Source organism: Sapajus apella, unplaced genomic scaffold (assembly GCF_009761245.1).
Source record: "Sapajus apella isolate SASKATOON/1434 unplaced genomic scaffold, GSC_monkey_1.0 scaffold127, whole genome shotgun sequence".
NCBI classification, from domain to species: domain Eukaryota; kingdom Metazoa; phylum Chordata; class Mammalia; order Primates; family Cebidae; genus Sapajus; species Sapajus apella.
Window position 1 is genome coordinate 765157 of NW_022437067.1, and position 20700 is coordinate 785856.

The 20700-nt window shown below is 52.5% G+C and overlaps 2 protein-coding genes across 18 annotated transcripts in view; both read right to left on the reverse strand.

Annotated features, from left to right (window-relative positions):
• The window catches only part of CDK11B (cyclin dependent kinase 11B), a 28814-nt gene extending 28180 nt beyond the window's left edge, over nt 1-634 (reverse strand). For 5 of the 12 annotated variants that reach the window (XM_032262116.1, XM_032262114.1, XM_032262115.1 and 2 more), the window contains exon 1: nt 332-626. The gene's annotated coding sequence lies outside the window, so the exon portion shown is untranslated. Of the gene's footprint in view, nt 1-331 lie in introns of all 12 variants that reach the window. The other 7 variants (XM_032262108.1, XM_032262109.1, XM_032262112.1 and 4 more) reach the window with 6 other exon arrangements.
• Nucleotides 635-5275: 4641 nt separating this feature from the next.
• SLC35E2B (solute carrier family 35 member E2B) overlaps nt 5276-20700 on the reverse strand; it is a 29532-nt gene continuing 14107 nt past the window's right edge. For 3 of the 6 annotated variants that reach the window (XM_032262133.1, XM_032262127.1, XM_032262128.1), the window contains 5 exons: nt 17637-17757; nt 14387-14440; nt 13919-13991; nt 11212-11357; nt 5276-6915 (listed from right to left, as the gene is read on the reverse strand). In XM_032262133.1, coding sequence (XP_032118024.1) covers nt 6678-6915; nt 11212-11357; nt 13919-13991; nt 14387-14440; nt 17637-17757 — 632 coding nt within the window. In that variant the 3' untranslated portion in view covers nt 5276-6677. Of the gene's footprint in view, nt 6916-6943; nt 7127-11211; nt 11358-13918; nt 13992-14386; nt 14441-17636; nt 17758-20700 lie in introns of those variants that run through there. The other 3 variants (XM_032262129.1, XM_032262131.1, XM_032262132.1) reach the window with 3 other exon arrangements.

Here is a 20700-nt window from a genome sequence, read left to right on the forward strand (position 1 = left end):
GTGCTCCGAGAGGTGCTCGCGAACAAGGCCACCTGACCAGCCGCGGGGCTATTTCCTGGGGCTCCGTCAGGCACACCGGAGGCTCAGCCTGGCAGACGCTGGCTCCAGGCACACCGGAGGCTCAGCCTGGCAGACGCTGGCTCCAGGGAGCGTTTGGGCCCGCCGCCTCCACCACCCGAAGTTCCGCGCGGGATGAGACTGGCCGGGGAAGCCAGGGTGTCGCTCGCCCCCGGCCCCACGTCCGCCAAGCTCCGAGTCTTGCTGGGATGGGAGAGCACTGTGCGCAGTTCTCGTCGCGCTCCCACATCTAGTCCGCCCAACCGCCACTCACCCCTACGTCGCCGCCGCCGCTGCCGCCGCTGCCGCCGCTGCCACCGCTGCCGCCACCGGTCCAGGAGCCTGAGAAAAAACAGCGAACAGCGACAGGCGCGCGCGAGGAGTGTCGTCACTTCCTGCGTTGGCGCCTAATGATGACGTGAGCCGGCCTCCGCCACAAAACTCGAGACTGAGCCTGGGGCTCGCCCTGAGCGGCACTTCCTGCTTGGGCGCGGATTGATAAGACAGCGCTTGCTCAGGCCCAGGACTCCAGAAGAATCAGCGCCTTGAGCCACACTTCCCACCTCGGCGCGGGCTGGTGACGCACGAATCAGGGCGCCGAGCGGAGCGACTCCTGCTGTGGGAGCAGTTTGCGCCTGCGCGGAACGCGTGGCCGGCCGCCGGAAACCGACTGCTTCCGGCCCCAATGCCCGCGCCGGCCGCGAGGCTAGCGAGTAACGGTGCCTTCGCTTGGGACGCCGCGTTAGACCCCTTGACCCCTGGGGCCCCCAGTTTGGCGGTGGGTGGAGCCTGCCCCATTTACTTGCTGGTTACCTCGTGAGGCGCGTCTTGTAAAGGCCCATCCCGGAGTTTAACTCTGAACCTTATGCAGAAACAGGGCAGGGAGAGCTTTTACGGTGTGATTTTATTTATTTGTGTATTTACTTTGCAGTCGGAGTCTCGCTCTGTCGCCCAGGCTGGAGTGCAGTGGCGGGATCTCGGCTCACTGCAACCTCCTCATCTCGGGTTCAAGCGATTCTCCTGCCTCAGCTTCCCGAGTAGCTGGAACCACAGGCGCCCAGCTAATTAATTTTTGTGTTTTTGGTAGAGACAGGTTTCTCCGTGTTGGCCAGGTTAGTCTCGAACTCCTGACCTCAGGTGGTCCGCCCTTCTTGGCCTCCTAAAGTGCTGGGATTACAGGCGTCAGCCTCTGCGCTTGGCCTTTTACAATGTAATTTTTATTTTTTTGAGACGGAATCTTGCTCTGTCGCCCAGGCTGGAGTGCAGTGGCCCGATCTCGGCTCACTGCAACCTCCGCCTCCCGGGTTCAAGCTATTCTCCTGCCTCAGCCTCTTAAGTAGCTGGGATTACTGCATGCCCCACCATGCCCAGCTGATTTTTGTATTTTTAGTGGAGACAGGGTTTCACGTGTTGGTCAGGCTGGTCTCGAACTCCTGACCTCGTGATCCGCCCACCTTTGCCTCCCAGAGTCTTGGGATTACAGGCGTGAGCCACCATGCCTGGCCTTTTACAATGTGATTTTAAAGCTGACAGTGCCTGTGCAGACAAACTGGGTAAGGTGCTAACCCCTAACTCCCAAGGCCCCACTCCAAACCTATGGAATTAGAACCTTCCAGGAGAGGTGGACAAAAGGAGTAATTCCCTTTCCATATGTCAGGTTATCCTCTTGACTTGAAAAGTCACATCCTGAATCTCAGGACGGCGACCATGGGAGATAAACATCCGCATTTACTGTGCCCGAAATGGGAAAATGTAAAATGGGAGAAGAAATTGACTAGGGCACAAGAAGGGCGATGGGTATGGGAATTTTTTTCATCCTGGAATGAAACGCTTGTTTTGTGTACCCAAGCTCTCATGTTGCTTCCTGAGTTCTCGGTAATTGGGGAAATCTTTTTTTTTTTTTTTAAGAGAAGTCTTGTTCTGTCACCCAGGCTGGAGCGCAGTGGCATGGTATCAGGTAACTGCAACCTCCGCCTCCTGGGTTCAAGCGAATCTCCTGCCTCAGCCTCCCTAGTAACTGGGACTATAGGCATGCGCCACCACACCTGGCTAATTTTTGTATTGTTAGTAGAGATGGGGTTTCGCCACGTTGGGCAGGCTGGTCTTGAACTCCTGACCTCAAGTGATCCTCCTGCTAGCCTCTCAAATTTTTGGAATTACAATCATGAGCCACCGCACCCTGTCGAAACTCTCCATTTTACCCTTCCTTTGTGAAATCTGTGAGTACCCAAATGCAGCCATTTATGTCAAACCCTAAGAAAATTGACGCTGGAGGCCACGAGGAGGGGGTGGCCTTGCACTTGTGCTTGTAATGGGAGCTGCCCCAAAGGCTTTTCCCAACCAGAAGTTTGGGTTAAGCCACTTCCGTGAAGACCCTCTGTGAGGAACAGCCAGCCCCACCAGTTAACAGAGGCCGCCACCGCAGAGGCTACTGTTGCCACTGATGTTTGTGTCAGGACAGCTAACGCAACTTCTTTCTGCCTGCAGAAGCTTGCCCCTGTCCCAGCCCCTGAGATGAGCCTGTGGATGAACCCTGGATTGCAATCCTTTGCTGTTTGCAAACAGCCTCTTGTTTTTGAGAATTGGTTTCTCTTGCTCATTTTGGGTTGCTAGAAGCTGCTGCAGGCAATAAGAAACTAGCCTTGATCATTTCAGGAGCATCAACACCAGAGTCACAGAAGGAAGAAAGCAAAGCAGCCCATATTTAACATTTACTTTATTTGCTGAGCAAAAATCACAGCGGCTACCACGGCTGCTTAGACAAAAATAACAAGGAGGCATCCACAGGATCAGTTACACAGTATCAACCTATCACCACAGCAGAATTAACCAGTGACTCCCTAAGTTAACAGAACCATTTGCTAGAAAGCATTAGTCTAGTAATAGAAATACTGAAATGGGTCACATACAAAACACTACAAACATATGATGTGCCTTCAGTTCGCCATAGTTTGGTATAAAGGAAATAGAATTTCGCTCTGACGTAGAAGATTGTTAACGAATTTTCAAGTTTTCCCGTGTGGGGAAAGTTGCCCTGACTGTCCCTTTTCAAGGTGGAGCCTCCCAACACCACGTGGGCAGGTCAAGACTCTCACATCTGCAGTCAGTCTGAAAAAGCAAGTCAGCTGAATGCCACTTTCAGCCGAAAGTCAAATGAAACGGAAAACAAACAGAAAAGGACTTTGCTAGTTAGAACAGTTTCCAACTGAGTTTCCACGAACAAGGATCCAGCAGTCATCAAACTGACAGGCGGCGCACAGGAAAAATGGAAGAAATGCCTCAGATGCAGCAAAGCTGCAGGTTTCTGTGCTCTGAGGGTTCTGGGAGTAGACGACCCACTCTTGTATCCTCAGCCAGGACACAGAGAATAGCCAGATTTATCGGGGAGCTGGGACACTCTCATTCTATGAACTAAGGCCCCTAGCAGTGTGTGTATGTATGCTGGGAAAGAATAATGCCCTTAGTACAACACTGGTCAAGGCAAAAGGGAAGTCTGTAATGACATTCGCCCTTACTTCTTCCAACAGAGAAATATTTTCAGGCCTCACTCAGGACGTCATCTGGACAGATGGCAAAAGCTGTCTTGTTCCCGTTACTCCCACTGACCCACCTAAGTGATCCTCTGGGAGCGTGGCAGCAGCAAGCACAGCTCACTGGTTTTGTGGCAAGGATTTTAAAGGCACGCTACAAAGCAGAGTTCTATTTGGCTGATACTCTTTGTACAGCTTTTTAAGATTACTGCTTCTGACTCCGCATGTTAATTTTTCACAAATTACACATTTTGGGTTGTGCAACAGTGTTCTCCTCTTTCCAAGCAGGCAGGTTATTTTAATACTGTTATACAGGGAATTGTGACTGTTGGATTTTCAAAATCTTTTTATGTCATTCAGTAGGGGAAGTTTCCTTGAAAGCCAGAGAGCTGCACATCTGTAAGTATCGACGCAAGTAAGCAGATCACCCAGTCCAGGAGGTGGTTCAAGAGTTGTGTGTGTTTGCAAAGGCACGGACAGTGACCATGGACACACCCAACGGAAGTCACGACACGCCGTGCCAGTGTTTCTGTAAGCACATCTGTGACCATTCAACAACTTACTATTCTATAAAAGTATTAGACAAAGTGGTTTAAACAATGTGTCTGTACACTCGTTAATATGGCCCAGCCAGGCCTTGGGTTTTGCCTCTGGTGCTGGGCTGTTATGGGAATGCCTTGAAGATCAGTGAGCGGAAACCGACTTGGTGTGGAGAGGCAACTAAGGGAGAGGGAGGGGATGGCGCACCCCGGTAAGGACACAGCGCTGGCCACTGCATGGGCTCCAGGCTCCTTCTGCCAGGATGAGGAAGAGGCCCCAGGGCAGCGTTACACAGGAAATCACCCTATTTGTTAATCATCTGGGAAAACATTTGGTCCACAAACAAAATCAAAACAGGCTGGAAGCTCCTTGTGAGGGTGGGGGGGGGGCACCACAGAATATGCGCCGGAAATCCAAAGGTGCTCAGAACCAGGCGCCTGCATCTCTCCTTACACCAGAACCGTACTCAGAGGCCAGTGGGAAACCTGGCAGCCACATTCTCCATGGGGGTGTGGACAGGGCCACCCTGGGGGTTGCTTTCAATTCTGATGCTCACAGATCACCAACCCCCACCCATGCCACCTCCAGGGCATTTTCTTTCCATTAGCTTTTGAGGAAAGAGAAAAAAGAGAAATGGAATCCCGGGGAAAGTCCCATGAGAAAATGTGTCTTCACGGTGCAGTGGGTACACACCAGCCTGTCCTCCAGACCCAGGTCAGTGGTTTTATAAAAGTGGCTGGAAGCAGGTGCAGTGGTACACGTCTGTATTCCCAACACTGTGCGAGGCTGAATCGGAAAGACTGCTTGAGCCCAGGAGTTCGAGACCAGCCTGGGCAACACAGTGAGATCCCCATCTACAAAAAAATTAAAAAATCAGCCAGGCATGGTGGCATATGCCCGTGGTTCCGGCAACATGAGACTGAAGTGGGAGACTGCTTGGGCCTGGGAGGTCAAGGCTGCATTGAGCCAAGATCATGCCACTGTATTCCAGCCTGGGTGACAGAGCAAGACTGTCTCAAAAAAATAAAAAGGTTGCTTGTGGGTTAAAAAGACCCATCATCATGGCAGACTTTGAGTAGGTAGAAGCTATGAGTCATCATTATTGCTCTGTTTCTGGACAATTTTATCTTCAAGAGGTGCTATTTTTATATTTTCCAGGCAAGAAGCCAAATGGAAAACCAGTGAAGTGACCACGGGTGCCAGAGAGCTGAGGAGCAGGGCGGCAAAGTAAGACGTGGGGCCACTGACAAGCCCTGGAGCTGGCTGGCAGCAGACTGCACCAGCTGAGAAACGCGCCGGGTACGAGATGAGGGGTGAAGAGCTCAGGCACGGTCAGAAGCCTCTGCCTGACACACGGCTCCTCCTGCGCCCTTGGGGTGCGTGACGCTGAGGAGGAAGGAGGAGCCCAGCTGGCCGGTGGTCAGCGTTGCAGGGCCACTATCCCTTGGGGAGAGTGGGCTGTGGGGTGGGCACCTGACACACAATGTGTCCCAGAAACATTCAGTGAGCGCTTCCTTTTTCAGCAAGGACCGAGTCTGTGTTAATGCCACACAGCCCAAACCATCAACACTGCAACGTCCTGCCCACGTCCTCACGTGGGGAAACGAACGGGTACTCGAGGATGAGACTGGGAGCAGTGGGCTCCAAGGGAGGACAGGCGCACCCCACTGGGACCTCAGAACTGCCTGCCTGACACCGAGTCCAAAAAAGAAAAGGAATGTACACATCTCCTCCTCCCCTAGTTAAACACGAGGGGTTTGTCCTCAACCTCAGGGCTGGAAACCACCACAGGTAGGAGGGCACGGCGCCCCAGCGAGGGGTGGGGCTCACAGCCCAGGGTATGGAAGGTGATGAGCAGGGTGCTCCAGAGGCGGGGGGTCTCATGCAGCCCAGGGTGTGGAAGGGGTAGTGGACTTTCCTCTTCACAGGTTAACTGAAAGGCCTCCTGGTCACAGCCCTTGAGTGCCATCGTAGCCTGGGGCTGCGATGCCAGAGCCTGGGGCTTTCGATGCCTCTGGGACAGTCTGAGCCAGGTGGGGTGAAGCTCTGAGCACCTGCGGTGGCAGCAGGAGACCCTTCTGTCCACCCCCGTCGGCCCTGCTCTGTGGCCTCAGGCCCAGAGCCAGTCTGCAGCTGGTTCAGGGCCTCAGGGCCTTTGAAGGCTGGTGTGGGAAGCTGAGTGCTCTCTCGGCTCTAGCAGGGAGCAGCTCTTGTTGGCATTGGACCCAGCTCTGGTTCCTGGTGGACCCTGCGGTGCTGCCCAAGGAGGACATGGGCACCGTGCCCAGCATGGGAGCCACAGAGGCTGCTTTCACATTACACGGGGATGGGCTCGGCTGACGCGGGCTCTGCTCTCCACTCCAGGAAGCTGATACCTGGAAGCCCATTTGCGTTTCCGCTGGTCTCCACCGGAAAACCGAGAAAGGAGCAGTAAAGGCCCAACTCAGCACCCCGTGTCCTGCAGCGCAGCAGGGCTGTGGAGGAGGGCATCCCTGCCCGTTTCCAGGGATGCGGCGTCAGTGGACAGCAGCGGCTGGTGGCATCCTGCACTCAGGGGTGCTGCCTGGGGTCCTGCGTAAGCAGTGGCTCCCCGGGGTCCTCAGGCGCTCGGCTGGTGGCTGCAGCCAGGCTTTGCAATGCCTCCTGCTGGTGCTGCCTGGCCTTGTTGTAGAGCAGGACCCCGACCGTCACCAGGGCTGTGCCGACGGCCGACAAGCTGGTGATCTTGTTGCCGAAAACGATCACGCTGAGCCAAATGGACAGGGCGTGCTTCACGGTGCTGGCGACACTGCAGAGATGGGGGTGGGGGCAGCCGGGGAGCTCAGCGTCAGGGCTACCCTGGCTGGCAGCCAGCAGCTCAGCTGAGCCTGGGTCCAGAGGCCGGGCTGCTCTGGGGGACCCGGGTGGTGGTGAGCTCTGCCCAGGGGGGTTGGGAACTTTGAGGGGGGCTTGCCTGCTCCCTTGTCCCTTCTTTCTTTTTTGCGGGATACTTTTCATTACTAAAAGTTAGAGGAAGAGAAACCTGAGGAACAGTCAAGTCCCATGATCCAGATGCAGGAGTCCATGACATCCGCCTCATCAGCTTCATCCAATTGAGGTGGGTCTCACTATGTTGCCCAGGCTGGTCATGAACTCCTAGGCTCAAGAGAACTTCTCACCTTGGCCACCCACAGTGCTGGGATCACAGGTGTGAGCCACTGCACCCGGATGAAATATTTTTAAGTAATTTACAGAGATTGTGACATTTCACCTGAGTGCTTCAGCCTGCTCGCTGAAGAACAAGAAAAAGATATTGGCTGAGCACGGTGGCTCACACCAGTAATCCCAGCCCTTTGGGAGGTTGAGGTGGGTGGATCACAAGGTCAGAAGTTCAAGATCAGCCTAGCCAACATGGTGAAACCCCATCTCTACTAAAAATACTAAAAAATTAGTTGGGTGTGGTAGCATGCACCTGTAGTCCCAGCTACTCAGGAGGCTATGTCAGAGGAACTGCTTGAACCCAGGAGGTAGAGGTTGCAGTGAGCCGAAATCATGTCACTACACTCCAGCCTCAACTACAGAGTGAGAGTTTAAAAAAAAAAAAAAAAAAAAAAAAACAACAAAAACAAGAAAAGAAAAAGATAGGGGCCGGGCGCAGTGGCTCACGCCTGTAATCCCAGCACTTTGGGAGGCCGAGGCGGGTGGATCACGAGGTCAAGAGATCGAGACCATCCTGGTCAACATGGTGACACCCCGTCTCTACTAAAAATACAAAAAATTAGCTGGGCATGGTGGCGCGTGCCTGTAATCCCAGCTACTCGGGAGGCTGAGGCAGGAGAATTGCCTGAACCCAGGAGGTGGAGGTTGCGGTGAGCCGAAATCGCGCCATTGCACTCCAGCCTGGGTAACGAGCGAAACTCCGTCTCAAAAAAAAAAAAAAGAAAAGAAAAGAAAAAGTTATCGTGGCATTTCACCCTGAGTACTGCAGCCTGCTCTCTAAAGAACGAGAACATCTGCCACACACCCATGGTGCCTTTACAGCCCCTGGAACAACCATCCCGAGATCACCAGTTAGGTGAAAAAGGGCACCACACAGAAAATGTTAGGGCTGTGCAAAAATACAGGTGCTGTGAAATACCCTTTGCAGACTGTCCATAATAAGCACTTGTGGCTCTTACAATATGAACTTTGATAAAACAAAAAAATACTACTGAAAAATAATTGGGCTGGATGTGGTGGCTGAGACCTGTAGTCCCAGCACTTTGGGAGGTCAAAGGTGGGTGGGTCACTGGAGGCCAGGAGTTCAAGACCAGCCTGGACAACATAACAAGATCCCCCCTCTCAAAAAAAAAAAAAATTACAAGAACTAGCCTGGTGTGGTGGCAGACATCTGTTATCCCAGCTACTCGGGAGGCTGAGGCGGGAGGATCACTTGGCCAGGAGGCAGAGGTTACAGTGAGCTGAGATGGTACCGCCGCATTCCAGCCTGGGTGACAGAGCAAGACCCTATCTCAAAAAATAAAAAAGTTTTCTTTTTTTGAACCATCGCTAACAATCACTAATGTTCATTAAAACACTAGGTTTCAGGAGCATTTGGAAATAATACCTGACCCCCAAAAGAAAGAAGCTGGTGAGAGACAGTGACCAAGCCCAGGAGACCACCATGACTTCCAGAAAAACTAAGAAAGCACAGCCATTCTTCCTATCTCAGACGCGTGCTGCTCAGGACTCAGGAAGCATGCAGCGAGGCAGTGCCATGGACGAGGCGACCCGGTGAGGAGGGGCATGCTCCTCAGCTGCGGAACACTGCACGCACCACGCACAGCTACCACCTCGGATGGGCATCTGCGAATTTACCGCACTGACTTGGACCAGATGGAAAGCAGAAAAGAGGGAGAGCCACACCTGAGTGCTCCCCACCCCCACCAGCCCTGACGTCTGCTTTTCCCTTTACATCTGGGGACAATTCTGCCTCCTCATGACAGATCAGATGTTTCAGAAAAAAGGTCCACTGACTTCCACAATAGGATATGAGGGGGCGGCTGCTGATACCAGCTGCGTGGATTTCTACAACTGCTGGTGACATAAACTCATTCCTTTTTATTTGCTACCAAAGTCTCCAGCCTTATTGTTTTTTTTGAGATGGAGTCTCACTCTGTGGCCCAAGCTGGAGTGCAGTGGTGTGATCTTGGCTCACTGCAACCTCCGCCTCATGGGTTCAAGTGATTCTCTCGCCTCAGCCTCCCAAGCAGCTGGGACTATAGGTGCCCGCCACCATGTCCGGCCAATTTTTGTATTTTAGTGAGATAGGGTTTCACCATGTTGCCCAGGGTGGTCTTAAACCCCTGAGTTCAGCCAATCTGCCCGCCTCGGCCTCCCAAAGTGCTGGGATTTTATGTGTGAGCCATTGCACCTGTACTCCCAGCTACTTGGGAGGCTGAGGCGAGAGAATCACCTGAACCTGGGAGGCAGAGGTTGCAGTGAGACAAGATCACGCCATTGCACCCCAGCTCTGGGTGACACAGCAAGACTCCATCTCAGGAAAAAATAAAAAATAATTAAAAAACCCAGCACCTTCGTTCAATCTGTCCAGTCCGAAGGCCCCGTGCCCCGAGTTTCCACAGCAGCGCGCTGCGGAGCAGGAGCCGGTGGCCACAGGCGTCTTTTCAAGCTCAACTGCAGTACTCGGCTAGAATGAAGACCCTGGCTCCTGTCACATCCTCCACATTTGAGGCGCTCAGAAGCCGTGTGCACCAGTGGCTCCTGTACTGGACAGCCCAGAAGAGACCATTCCATTCCTGCAGACAAGACTAGTGAAACGCCATGCTATTCTAGACAGAAAAATACTCCATTTCAAAAATCTTCAAATGCAACGACTTCTAGTGGGGATTTCCCTAAAAACCTGTGTCACACAATTTGCAGTTTATTTCACAGTTTACCATTTTTTTTTTTTTTCCTTTGAGATGGAGTCTCACTCCTATCATGCAGGCTGGAGTGCAGTGGTGTGATCTCGGCTCACTGCAACCTCTGCCTTCCAGGTTCAAGCGATTCTCCTGCCTCAGCCTCCCGAGTAGATGGAGTTAGAGGAGCCTGCCATCACATCCGGCTGGCCTCGAACTCCTGACCTCAAGCAATCCGCCTGCTTCGGCCTCCCAAAGTGCTGGGATTTCAGGCATGAGCCACTGGGCCCAGTCTATCATTTGCATTTCAAACAGGACGGGTATGAAAAGGCCTGGTAATTACAGAGCACAGCCACAGTCATCCCTGCAGAAAATCACGTGTCCCTTATAAAAATACCTGGACACACTTGAGGGAATGTGCTCTCTTTCTAGGTTAGCCAGGGGACATAGTTTTAAGGTCAAGAACTTCCTGGTGCCACACCCCCGCCCACCTCTCTCCATCTGGGAGATTTAACAGTTTCTGTTTGAATTTCGCCAGTGCGGGAAGAAACTAAGAGTCACTCACTCCAGCGGAAGTTATAAGAAACTCCTTTCATTGGTCTGGGGTCTTAGAGAAAGTGGGGGTTCCTCCTGGGTTAAAAGTCCCCTTCTTCCACACCCCTTCGGACTCCATGCTTGGGCCCCCTTCCACGAACACTCTCTCGTGGAAGCCGTCTTTCTCCTGGATCTCCCCTCTGGGGTCCCCTTCCACACTCGTGGAAGCCTGCCTTCCCTCCTAAACTCCATCTCTCTCTATTCCCTTCCACTCAGTGTGGAGGCTGCTCTCCTCTCCTGGATTCCCTCTTTCTGGATTCTCTCACTCAGCGTGAGAGGAGCTTTCCTGCTCTGGCTTTCCCACTCTGGAACCCTTCTCACTCAATGTGACAGCGGCTTTTCTTTCTCACTCAGTGTGACAGCGGCTTTTCTTTCTCAGTGTGAGAGCTAGCTGTTTCTCTCTCCTTCTCCTTTTCTCTCTCTGCTTTAAAATAAATCACTTTCCGTACACACTTTTGAGTCTGACATTTACTGCACATTGTGCCGTGGTCCCCTCTCATTCTCGAAAGGGCAGGAGACCTGGAACCTGGAGAAACGTCCTCTCAGGGGAGCCGAGGACACCCTGAACCCCAGTATTATACACTAACCTCCCAGCAAGTTCCTTGGCTCACCTGAAAGTCACAGGGGAGATTTTCCCCATGAGGGCGTAGGCGGTGACACTCTGAAGGTGGAACAGGACTCCGTCTGTCAGAAGCAGCAGCACAACGTCCTGGTTGTAGTTGAAGCTCTTCCCACTCCTCCCAAGCACTGGGACGTCCTACGTGGAAAACAAAAAGATACTCTATTGGGGTGCGTTTTCCATGTACTAATCATCCACCACAAACACCAGCGTCACTCCCACATGGTCACTGTGCAGAGCTGCCGACACTGAGGGCAGCTCTGGAAACGCCTTGAGGGGACACCTGAACTGCACGCTCACCCGTTGGCTGTTTTTTTCTGTTTTTATTTTTTGCACTGATCAGGCTTTAACATGTGGATGTAAATAGCCAACAAGCACGTGAAAGAGGCTGAACGTCATCGGGCACAGGAAAATGCAAACAGAAACCACAGTGAGGGGCCGGGCGCGGGGCTCACGCCTGCAATCCCAGCACTGTGGGAGGCTGAGGTCGGCAAATGACAGAGGTCACGAGTTCTCAATGAGCCGGACCAACAAGGGGAACCCCATCTCTACTAAATTACACAAGTTAGCTGGGCGTGGCGCGCGCACCTGTAATCCCAGCTACTCGGGAGCTGAGGCAGGAGAATCCCTTCAACTCAGGAGGCGGAGGTTTCAGTGAGCCAAGATCAAATCATTGCACACAGGCTTGGGCAACGAGTGAAATTCCGTCTCAAAAAAGGAAAAAAAAACCAAAAATCTACATATACTTTCATATCTTGTTAGCAGTTGCTTCTGATACCTTGAAATACTGTTTGCCCTCATCACTACATCAAATTACCATAGATATTAGGCTTACTGCTAGACCTGGTTATTATTTAAAAATTTTTTTAATTGTTTAGAGACTGAGTTTCACTCTTGTTGTCCAGGCTGGAGTGCAATGGCGCGATCTCAGCTCATTGCAACCTCTGCCTCTCAGGTTCCAGCAAATCTCCTGATTCAACCTCCCAAGTACCTGGGATTACAGGTGCCCACCACTGCGCCTGGCTAATTTTTGTATTTTTAGTAGAGATGGTGTTTCACATCATGTTGGCCAGGCTGGTCTCGAACTCCTGACCTCAGGTGATCTGGCTGCCTCGGTCTCCCAAAGTGCTAGGATTACAGGTGTGCACACCACGCCTGGCCCTAGGTCTGGTTATTTCATGAGTTAATAAAGAGGTACCTATTATTAAAAGTGATACTAAAAAACAGAATTGAAAGCAGGGTCTCAAAGGGTATTTGCATATCCATGTTCACTACAAAATTATTCAAATAGCCAAAGGCAAAAAGAACCGACAATGGATGGATGAAGAAAAGAATGTGGTCTTACCCATACAATGGAGTATTACTCAGCCTTAAAAAGGAAAGAAGGCTGAACACAGGGGCTCACACCTGTAATCCCAGGAGTGAGCCACTGTTGAGAAGCCGAAGCCAAAAGACTGCTTGGGCCCAGGAGTTTGAGACCAGCCTGGGCAATACAGTTAAGAACCTGTCAATATAGAAAATAAAAAAACCTGGCCGGGCACAGTGGCTCACACCTGTAATCCCAACACTCTACAAGGCTGAGGTGGGCGGATCATGAAGTCAGGAGATTGAGGCCATCCTGGCTAACAGGGTGAAACACCACCTCTACTAAAGTACAAAAACGTTAGCTGGGCATGGTGGCGACACCTGTAGTCCCAGCTACTTGGGAGGCTGAGACAGGAGAATCACTTGAACCTGGGAGGCGGAGGTTGCAGTGAGCTGAGATTGTGCCACTACACTCCAGCCTGGGTGACAGATCAAGACTCCATCTCAAAAAAAGAAATGCATAAATAAGATAAAAAAGAAGGAAACTCTGATACATGCTACAGCATGCATAACCCTCGAAAACGCATGCTACGTAAAACATGCCAGACACGGACAGGTATGATTCCGCTTGTGTGACGTCCTTAGAGTCATCAAATTCAGAGACAGAGAGGAATGGGGGTGCCAGGGCTGGGGGACGACAATGGGGAGTATTTAATGAGTACAGTGGTTCAGTTTTGCAAAATGAAGAGGGTTCTGGAGATGAGCAGCAGTGATGGCCACACACAGTATCAACGTACTTAATGTTACTCAGCTACAGTGAAAAGTAGTTAAAATGGCGGCTGGGTGCGGAGGCTCACACCTGTTATCCCAGCACTTTGGGAGGCTGAGGTGGGCGGATCACCTGAGGCCAAGAGTTTGAGACCAGCCTGGCCAACATGGTTGAAACCCCGTCTCTACTAAAAACACAAAAAATTAGCCAGGCATGGTGGTGCATGCCTGTAATCCCAGCTACTTGGGAGGCTGAAGCAGGGGAATAGCTTGAGCCTGGGAGGTGGAGGCTGCAGTGAGCAGAGATTGCACCTTTGCACTCCAGCCTAGGAGACAAAAACAGACTCAATTTAAAAAAAAAAAAAAAGTTTTTCTAAGAAAAAAAGAAATTAAGCTAAGCTAAAAGTCCTCTCAAGTTGAATCATGAAGAATCAAAACAATCAACACACAAAAATCTGAGGTGCAAACCCTGAGCAGCTCCTTGAGCAACTCAGCTCAGCAGGGCCCGTGGCGGAGCTGGGCGCGACCAGCCAGCGCACAGCCTGGAAAGGGAATTCAGTCTACTCCTGAATCGCCAGATAAGGCAGCTGGGCATGCAAGGATGGGGGCCTGTTTCTGAAACCCACCGTGAAGAAGACCCGGGCTGGGACGAGCATGGCCACTGCGGCGGCGCTGGTGTAGAACTGCAGCTCCGGGGCCCTGTGGGTGACAGAACACACTGGGTCCTGCCATGTCCAGACCACAGGCAACAGAACACGCTGGGCCCCCACCGCGTCCGGACTGGTGGCAAGAGAACATGCCCACTGCATCCGGAGGCTGAGTTCCCACACAGCTAGACCACACCCAGGCAACCCAGCCCATGGCACGTTCACTCTCTCCCGAGCTGACAAGGGCCACGGCAGCTTCCCAGAAATGAAAAGGCAAAAGGGCACCAGGCTGGCTGAGGGGCTGCAGGGAGCAGCTGCGTACCAGGTGTGTCCCTCCGGAGCTTAGAGCGGAAGGGAGTCAGGTCTGAGAGGTGTCCTGACTCTTAAAGTGGGCAGGAAGTCCTCTTTGTCTATGACTTGGAAATTTCAGTGATGAGTAATACTTACGAGAACCTGTATTTGTCCCCGCTGAGAAGCTTTTTTGAAAAAACATTTTGCAAACTAGAACAAAGAAAAGAAGAGGGTAAGTATCAACACTAGCCCTTGGCACAAAGCATCGAGGGAAGAGGTGTCTGTGCTCACACGAGCGGCAGGACAGCCAGACCTCAGTGGGCGGCTGCTGAACTGCTGAGCTGGTGCCTGGCTGGGGGTGTCCAGGCAGAGCACACAGGGAGGTTTACCCCGTAGAGGTGGGTAAACCGAGGCATTCAGAGAGTGGGCGATTTGCCTGAGGCCACTCATCGCTTAGCTGTCAGAGGACCCCAAAGGCCCTGCCTGCCAGCACTTCACAGAACTCTCTTTTGAATAAAGAGCTCCTGTAAATCAGCAGCTGCCACAGCCAGGCACTTGGGGATTCCCAAGGTGTGTGCACGGCTGAAAAAAAGATGAAGACCCCAGCAGAAAAATACGCAAAAGGCTCAAAATCAGGACACACAAACCACAGGGAAAACAGATGGCCGCGGAGAAGACAAGACGTGCAGGTGCAGGAGCGGTCAGACCAGAGCCCAGATGGCAGCACGCTGCCTGTGGATGTGAAAGGGGGGCGAGGTGAGCCTTTTTAGAGCTATTTAAATTAATTAGCATATTCATTTTAGAGGCAGGGTCTCGCTCTGTCCCCAGGCTGGAGTACACAAGCGTGATCATGGCTCACTGCAGCCTTCTCCTGGGCTCAACTGATCCTCCCACCTCAGCCTCCCAAGTAGCTGGGACTACAGGTACGTGCCAACGTGCCCAGCTAATTTTTCAACTGGAAAAGCTTACTTTTAAAATTTATTTTTATTTTTTTAATAAAAGAATAGGCTGGGCGCGGTGGCTCACGTCTGTAATCCCAGCACTTTGGGACACCGAGGTGGGCGGATCACAAGGTCAAGAGATCAAGACCATCCTGGCCAACATGGTGAAACCCCATCTCTACTAAAAATATAAAAGTTAGCCCGGCGTGGCGGCACACGCCTGTGGTCCCAGCTACTTGGGAGGCTGAGGTAGAAGAATCGCTTGAACCCAGGAGGTGGAGGTTGCAGTGAGCCAAGACTGTGCCACTGAATTCCAGCCTGGCGACAGAGCAAGACTCCGTCTCAAAAAATAATAATAATAAAATAAAATAATAGAGGGCTGGGTGAGGTGGCTCATGCCTGTAATCCCAGCACTTTGGAGGCTGAGGCAGGTGGATCACCTGAGGTCAGGAGTTTAAGACCAGCCCGGCCAACATAATGAAACCCTGTCTCTACCAAAAATACAAAAATTAGCTGGGCTTCATGGCGGGTGTTAGCTAGGCATGGTAGCACGTGCCTTCACTCTCAGTTACTTGGGAGGCTGAGGCAGGATAATCGCTTAAGCCTGGGAGGCGGAGGTTGCAGTGAGCAGAGATCATGCCATTGCATTCCATCCTGGTGTCTCAAACAAAACAATAGTAATGATAGTAATAACAGAGACAGGGTCTTGTTGTGTTGTCCAGGCTGGTCTCAAACTCCTGACCTCAGGTGATCTGCCTGCCTTGGCCTCCCAAGCTGCTGGGATTATGGGCATGAACCACCACGCTGGCCTCCAGTGGAAAAACTGAGTTGAGGACAAGGTCAGTAGGGCACTGCTGTGGGCAGGACTGTAAATCAGGCCCCATTCCACAATCTGACAAGAGTAAGGGCCTTTCAGCAAAGTTCAAGGGCTCTGCCTCAGGGCCTTCCTGGAATCTGCCCCACAGGATACTCACGCATTTATACAGATTCTAGAAAAAGATGTTCCCTGCAGATTTAACTCTCAATACAAAGAGCCAGAGGCAGTTTGGCAACATGAGAATCGTGAGGTCATGGCTCAAGTGCACGAAGCCGGCACGGAAACCAGACTTGCGGAGAGTGAAGGACACGAGGCCCACGGAATGGCACAGATGGGACAGGGACAGAACCCACACCATGCTCCCAAGAACCACCCACACAGAGGGAAACACTGGAGGGAAAGGCATTGAGATGTTAAAAGTGAGATGATTTTTTATGATTTTTACTTTTTTTTTTTTTTTTTGGAGATGGAGTCTCCCTCTGTTGCCCCAGCTGGAGTGCAGCGGTGCGATCTCGGCTCACTGCAACTCTGCCTCCCAGATTCAGGCAATTCTCCTGCCCCAGCCTCCCAAGTAGCTGGGACTGCAGGTGCCCACCACAATGCCCGACTTTTAGTAGAGATGGGGTTTCACCATGTTGACCAGGCTGGTCTCAAACTCCTGACCTCAGGTGATCCGCCTGCCTCAGCCTCCCAAAGTGCTAAGATTAAGGCGTGAGCAACCATGCCCAGCAAATTATTATTTTTACTTAGCTATGTTATTCAAAATCTCCCCATGAACCTGCTTTGCTTATTAGTAATAATAATGATAAACTCTCGGACACTGGTGGTGGGTGTTTCTCTTCTCAAAAGCAGGAGGAGCCCGGGAGGAGGAGGAGCCCGGGAGCAGGAGGAGCCCGGGAGGAGGAGGAGCCCGGGAGCAGGAGGAGCCCGGGAGGAGGAGGAGCCCGGGAGGAGGAGGAGCCCGGGAGCAGGAGGAGCCCGGGAGGAGGAGGAGCCCGGGAGCAGTCGGTCATTCTGAAAGGGCAGGTTTGCCAGGGCTGGAGTGTGGCTATTAACAGAGACGCAGATGCTCAATTCTGAGTGAATTTGAATAGCCCCCAAAGTGCAGCATCCAGCCCTCTTCTCTGCTGTGTAAGAAGGACGCAAGTCACTGGGCCCTCTCCTCTGGGACCCTGCCATGCACCGTCCTCACCATGGGAGTCAGCCTCTCATCCTGCCATCGTGATACCAGGACTCAGACGGCCACCAAGGAAGCAGAGGATGCGCCTGACCCGGAGGCCACGCAGCTCCTGAATGGGGACCACCTGCCGCAGGGATTGTCCCTGCTCTGGCCGTGAGGCGGCCGCGTGAAGACACAAGCAGCCACACCGAGCGAGACACACTGCTGAGCGCATGCCGGCCATTCAGCGTTTATCAGCTGTGTCTCCATGGTTAGCATTTTAAGTATCAAGGCCGTGCATCCTGAAACTTTGGCCTGTTTCTCAGAAAAAATTACCTTACGAGGACACCTAGCATTTTGCTCTGTAGGAAAAGGCAGAATTGAATGGACCAGCTTTGACTGACAGGAGAAATTCTCAGCTCATCTGCACGCCCAGTCAGGCAAGCAAACTGGCTCTCACCCCCCTCACTCACGCGCTCCGTGACTCACCAGTCCACGATGTTGGTGGACAGTGCGGCCGAGAATCCCAGGACGTTGAAGCTGATCTCAGTGGCTGTGCACAGCGCCAGCCCGCCCATGACCGGGATGAGGGACAGGTTGACCAGCAGCCCTGGAGAGAGGACAGCACCCGTGAGCGGCGGAAGCTCCCTCCCAAGAGCTCTGTTTCCATCCCCTCTTGGGAAAGGAACGGATGCTCCATTCGAAACCAATACTTGTTAGGTTCTTTACACTGGAAGATAAAGCAGATGGAAGCCCATGTCTGCAAACAAGCCCCGTCCCCCGCAATGGTGGTACCTTCACGCTGCATGAGATCGTCTGGGAGAGGTTGGATCCCAGTCACGGGCGGGCGAGCCATGGAATCCTTCCTGGTTCTGTGAATGCTCATGTGTGAGGCTATGAGTGTGAAGGAGACTCATATGTCCCCATGGGCAGTGTACAAGAAAGGGGGGCGGGGGGGGGTGGTGAAACCTAAAGCCTCTACATGCACCCACGATGAGCTTATTCCTGTTTCCTTCCGAAATGTAACAGAACACTTTTACGTGAAGGATTTTTTAAAAATCCATGGAACATGGCTCACATGTGTAATCCCAGTGCTTTGGAGGCTTAGGCAGGAGGATCACTTGAGCCCAGGGGTTCAAGAACAGGGCTGAGCAACACAGCGAGACCCCACCTCTACAAACAATACAGAAATTAGCTGGTGTGGTGGCACATGGCCTGTGCTCCCAGCTCCCAGGGAGGCTGAGGTGGGAGAATCACCTGCGTGGGGGAGGTCGAGGCTGCTGTGAGCTGTGATCACACCACTGCACTCCAGCCTGGGTGACAGAGCAAGACCTTGCCTCAGAAGAAGAAACGGAAACCTCTGAGATGAGTGAAGGCGGGAAGCCCACAGACGTGGCCTGGCCGAGACTCTGGCGTGGCAGAGGGACCTGGGCCCACGTGGATGTCTCCAGCCACAGAAACGTCCTCTCGTGTGCCATCACCTGCTCTCGTCCTCTGCCGGAACTCTGGTCGAATCATAGAAAATGCTTACGACAATCAGAGAGAAAACTGGAAACTGTGAATGCCGTTTCACCCTTCAGGGAGGACTCGGTTCTGCTGCAGATGTGCAGCTGGGGTGTCACAGACACCTCCATCCAGCACCAGGTTCCCATCCCCGCTGAAGGTCTGGAGTCTGGGGGGTCCCCTTGGAGGGCGCCCATTCCAGCTCATGCCCCTCTAGCCCCAGGAGACTGTTCTGCTCAGAAACCATTAGCGAATGCACCGGGGAGGGTGGTGCTCAAGACGGGGTCACTTCCCCAGGCTACCTGAGGCTCCGGAAGCTGTGTACCTCAGGCCCCGGCACCTCCATTGCTCCCTAACGCCTCCCCCTTGGATTTCTTTCTGCTAAATGATATCAAGATGTTCTCAATGTTGTCAGCAAGAGCTGGTTTTCTAACATCTCATCCACCATGGCTGCAGGTCAAATTGACAAGTTAAACTTGCTGGAAATAAACAGCTCCTTTCTGCATGGTTCGAAGGGCAGTAAGGTTCCTCTGTGTCATTCTGTTCATGATTTTTAGGATTGCTTTTTAAAGCCAGGCGCAGTGGCTCACGCCTGTAATCCCAGCAATTTAGGAGGCCGAGGCGGGTGGATCACCTGAGGTCAGGAGTTCGAGATCAGCCTGGCCAACAATGCTGAAAGTCTGTCTCTACTAAGAAGTACAAAAATTAGCCAGGTGTGGTGGCGGGCACCTGTAATCCCAGCTACTCATGAGGCTGAGGTAGGAGAATCGCTTGAACCCAGGAGGTGGAGGCTGCAGAGAGCTGAGATCAAGCCACTGCACTCCAGCCTGGGCCACAGAGCGAGACTCCATGTCTTTTTTCTTCGAATATCCCATACTTAAAGAAAGACTCCATGTCAAAAAAAAAGAAAGCTATCATAATCTTTGTTCTTGTTCCACCACTGAAATCATTCCAGAAAATCCAAGTCTGGCTAGTACTTGAGTTGGAGGAAAAGGTCGTTGGGAAGCATGTTGTCTTCATTGCTTTGAGGAGGAGTCTGCCTTAGCCAACTCAAAAAAGGTATACAAAAAATAAGCAAATGCTCACCAGGAGCTGTGCTCTGCGAGCCACACGCCATGCAATTCATGAGGACTTGGTCTTCCCAAGTGAAACTGTAGCCAGGAGAACCCGTGAAATGGACAGCGGCACCCACAAAGGTCCGTCTGGACAAAGCCCAGCAGAGCAGCGTGGAAGGCATGTGAGGTCGGAACCTTTTCTGGCATCAGTAAGAAGCTCACAGGCAACACTGCTAATTCTGAATTCCCAGAGTTTCAATTGTTTAAAAAAAAAAAAAAAAGACTAAAGTATATTCACAGTAAAACACACACACACAATACAAAAACATTAGCTGGGCGTGGTGGCGCACGCCTGATGTCCCAGCTACCCAACAGGCTGAGATGGGAGGATCGCCTGAGCCAGGGAGGCAGAGGCTGCAGTGAGTCATGATCTCACCACTGCACGCCAGCCTGGGCAACACAGCGAGACGCTGTCTCAAAAAAACAAACCAAAAAACAAAAATGGAGTTGATTTTTAGCCTTTGATTTTGTAATCACCTAAACATTTGTGCGGTTCTCAAGTGTATATGGGACCAGCCCCGCCTGCCTTGGACCCTCGGCTCTCCTCCTGCCCCCGAAGGCAGATGCCTGCCTTGGCCTTAAGATCTTGCTGTTTTCTCAAACAAGTGAACATTTGTGCACACCCACCCCCCCGCCCCTCTGTGCAAGACGCTGGACTCCGTGGGCGCCTCTCCCCCTGGCTTATTTCCTGCGCTACGCTGGGTATGCAGCACGAGGATGCTGGAAATCGCCTGTAAGTGACAGAGACGTGGGAGAGAGGAAGGGGAGAGGAGGGGGAGAGGTGGGGGAGAGGTGGGGGAGAGGAGGGGGAGAGGAGGGGGAGAGGAGGGGGAGAGGTGGGGGAGAGGAGGGGGAGAGGAGGGGGGAGAGGTGAGGGAGAGGAGGGGGAGAGGAGGGGGAGAGGTGGAGGAGGCAGGAGCCTAGGTTGTAGCTGA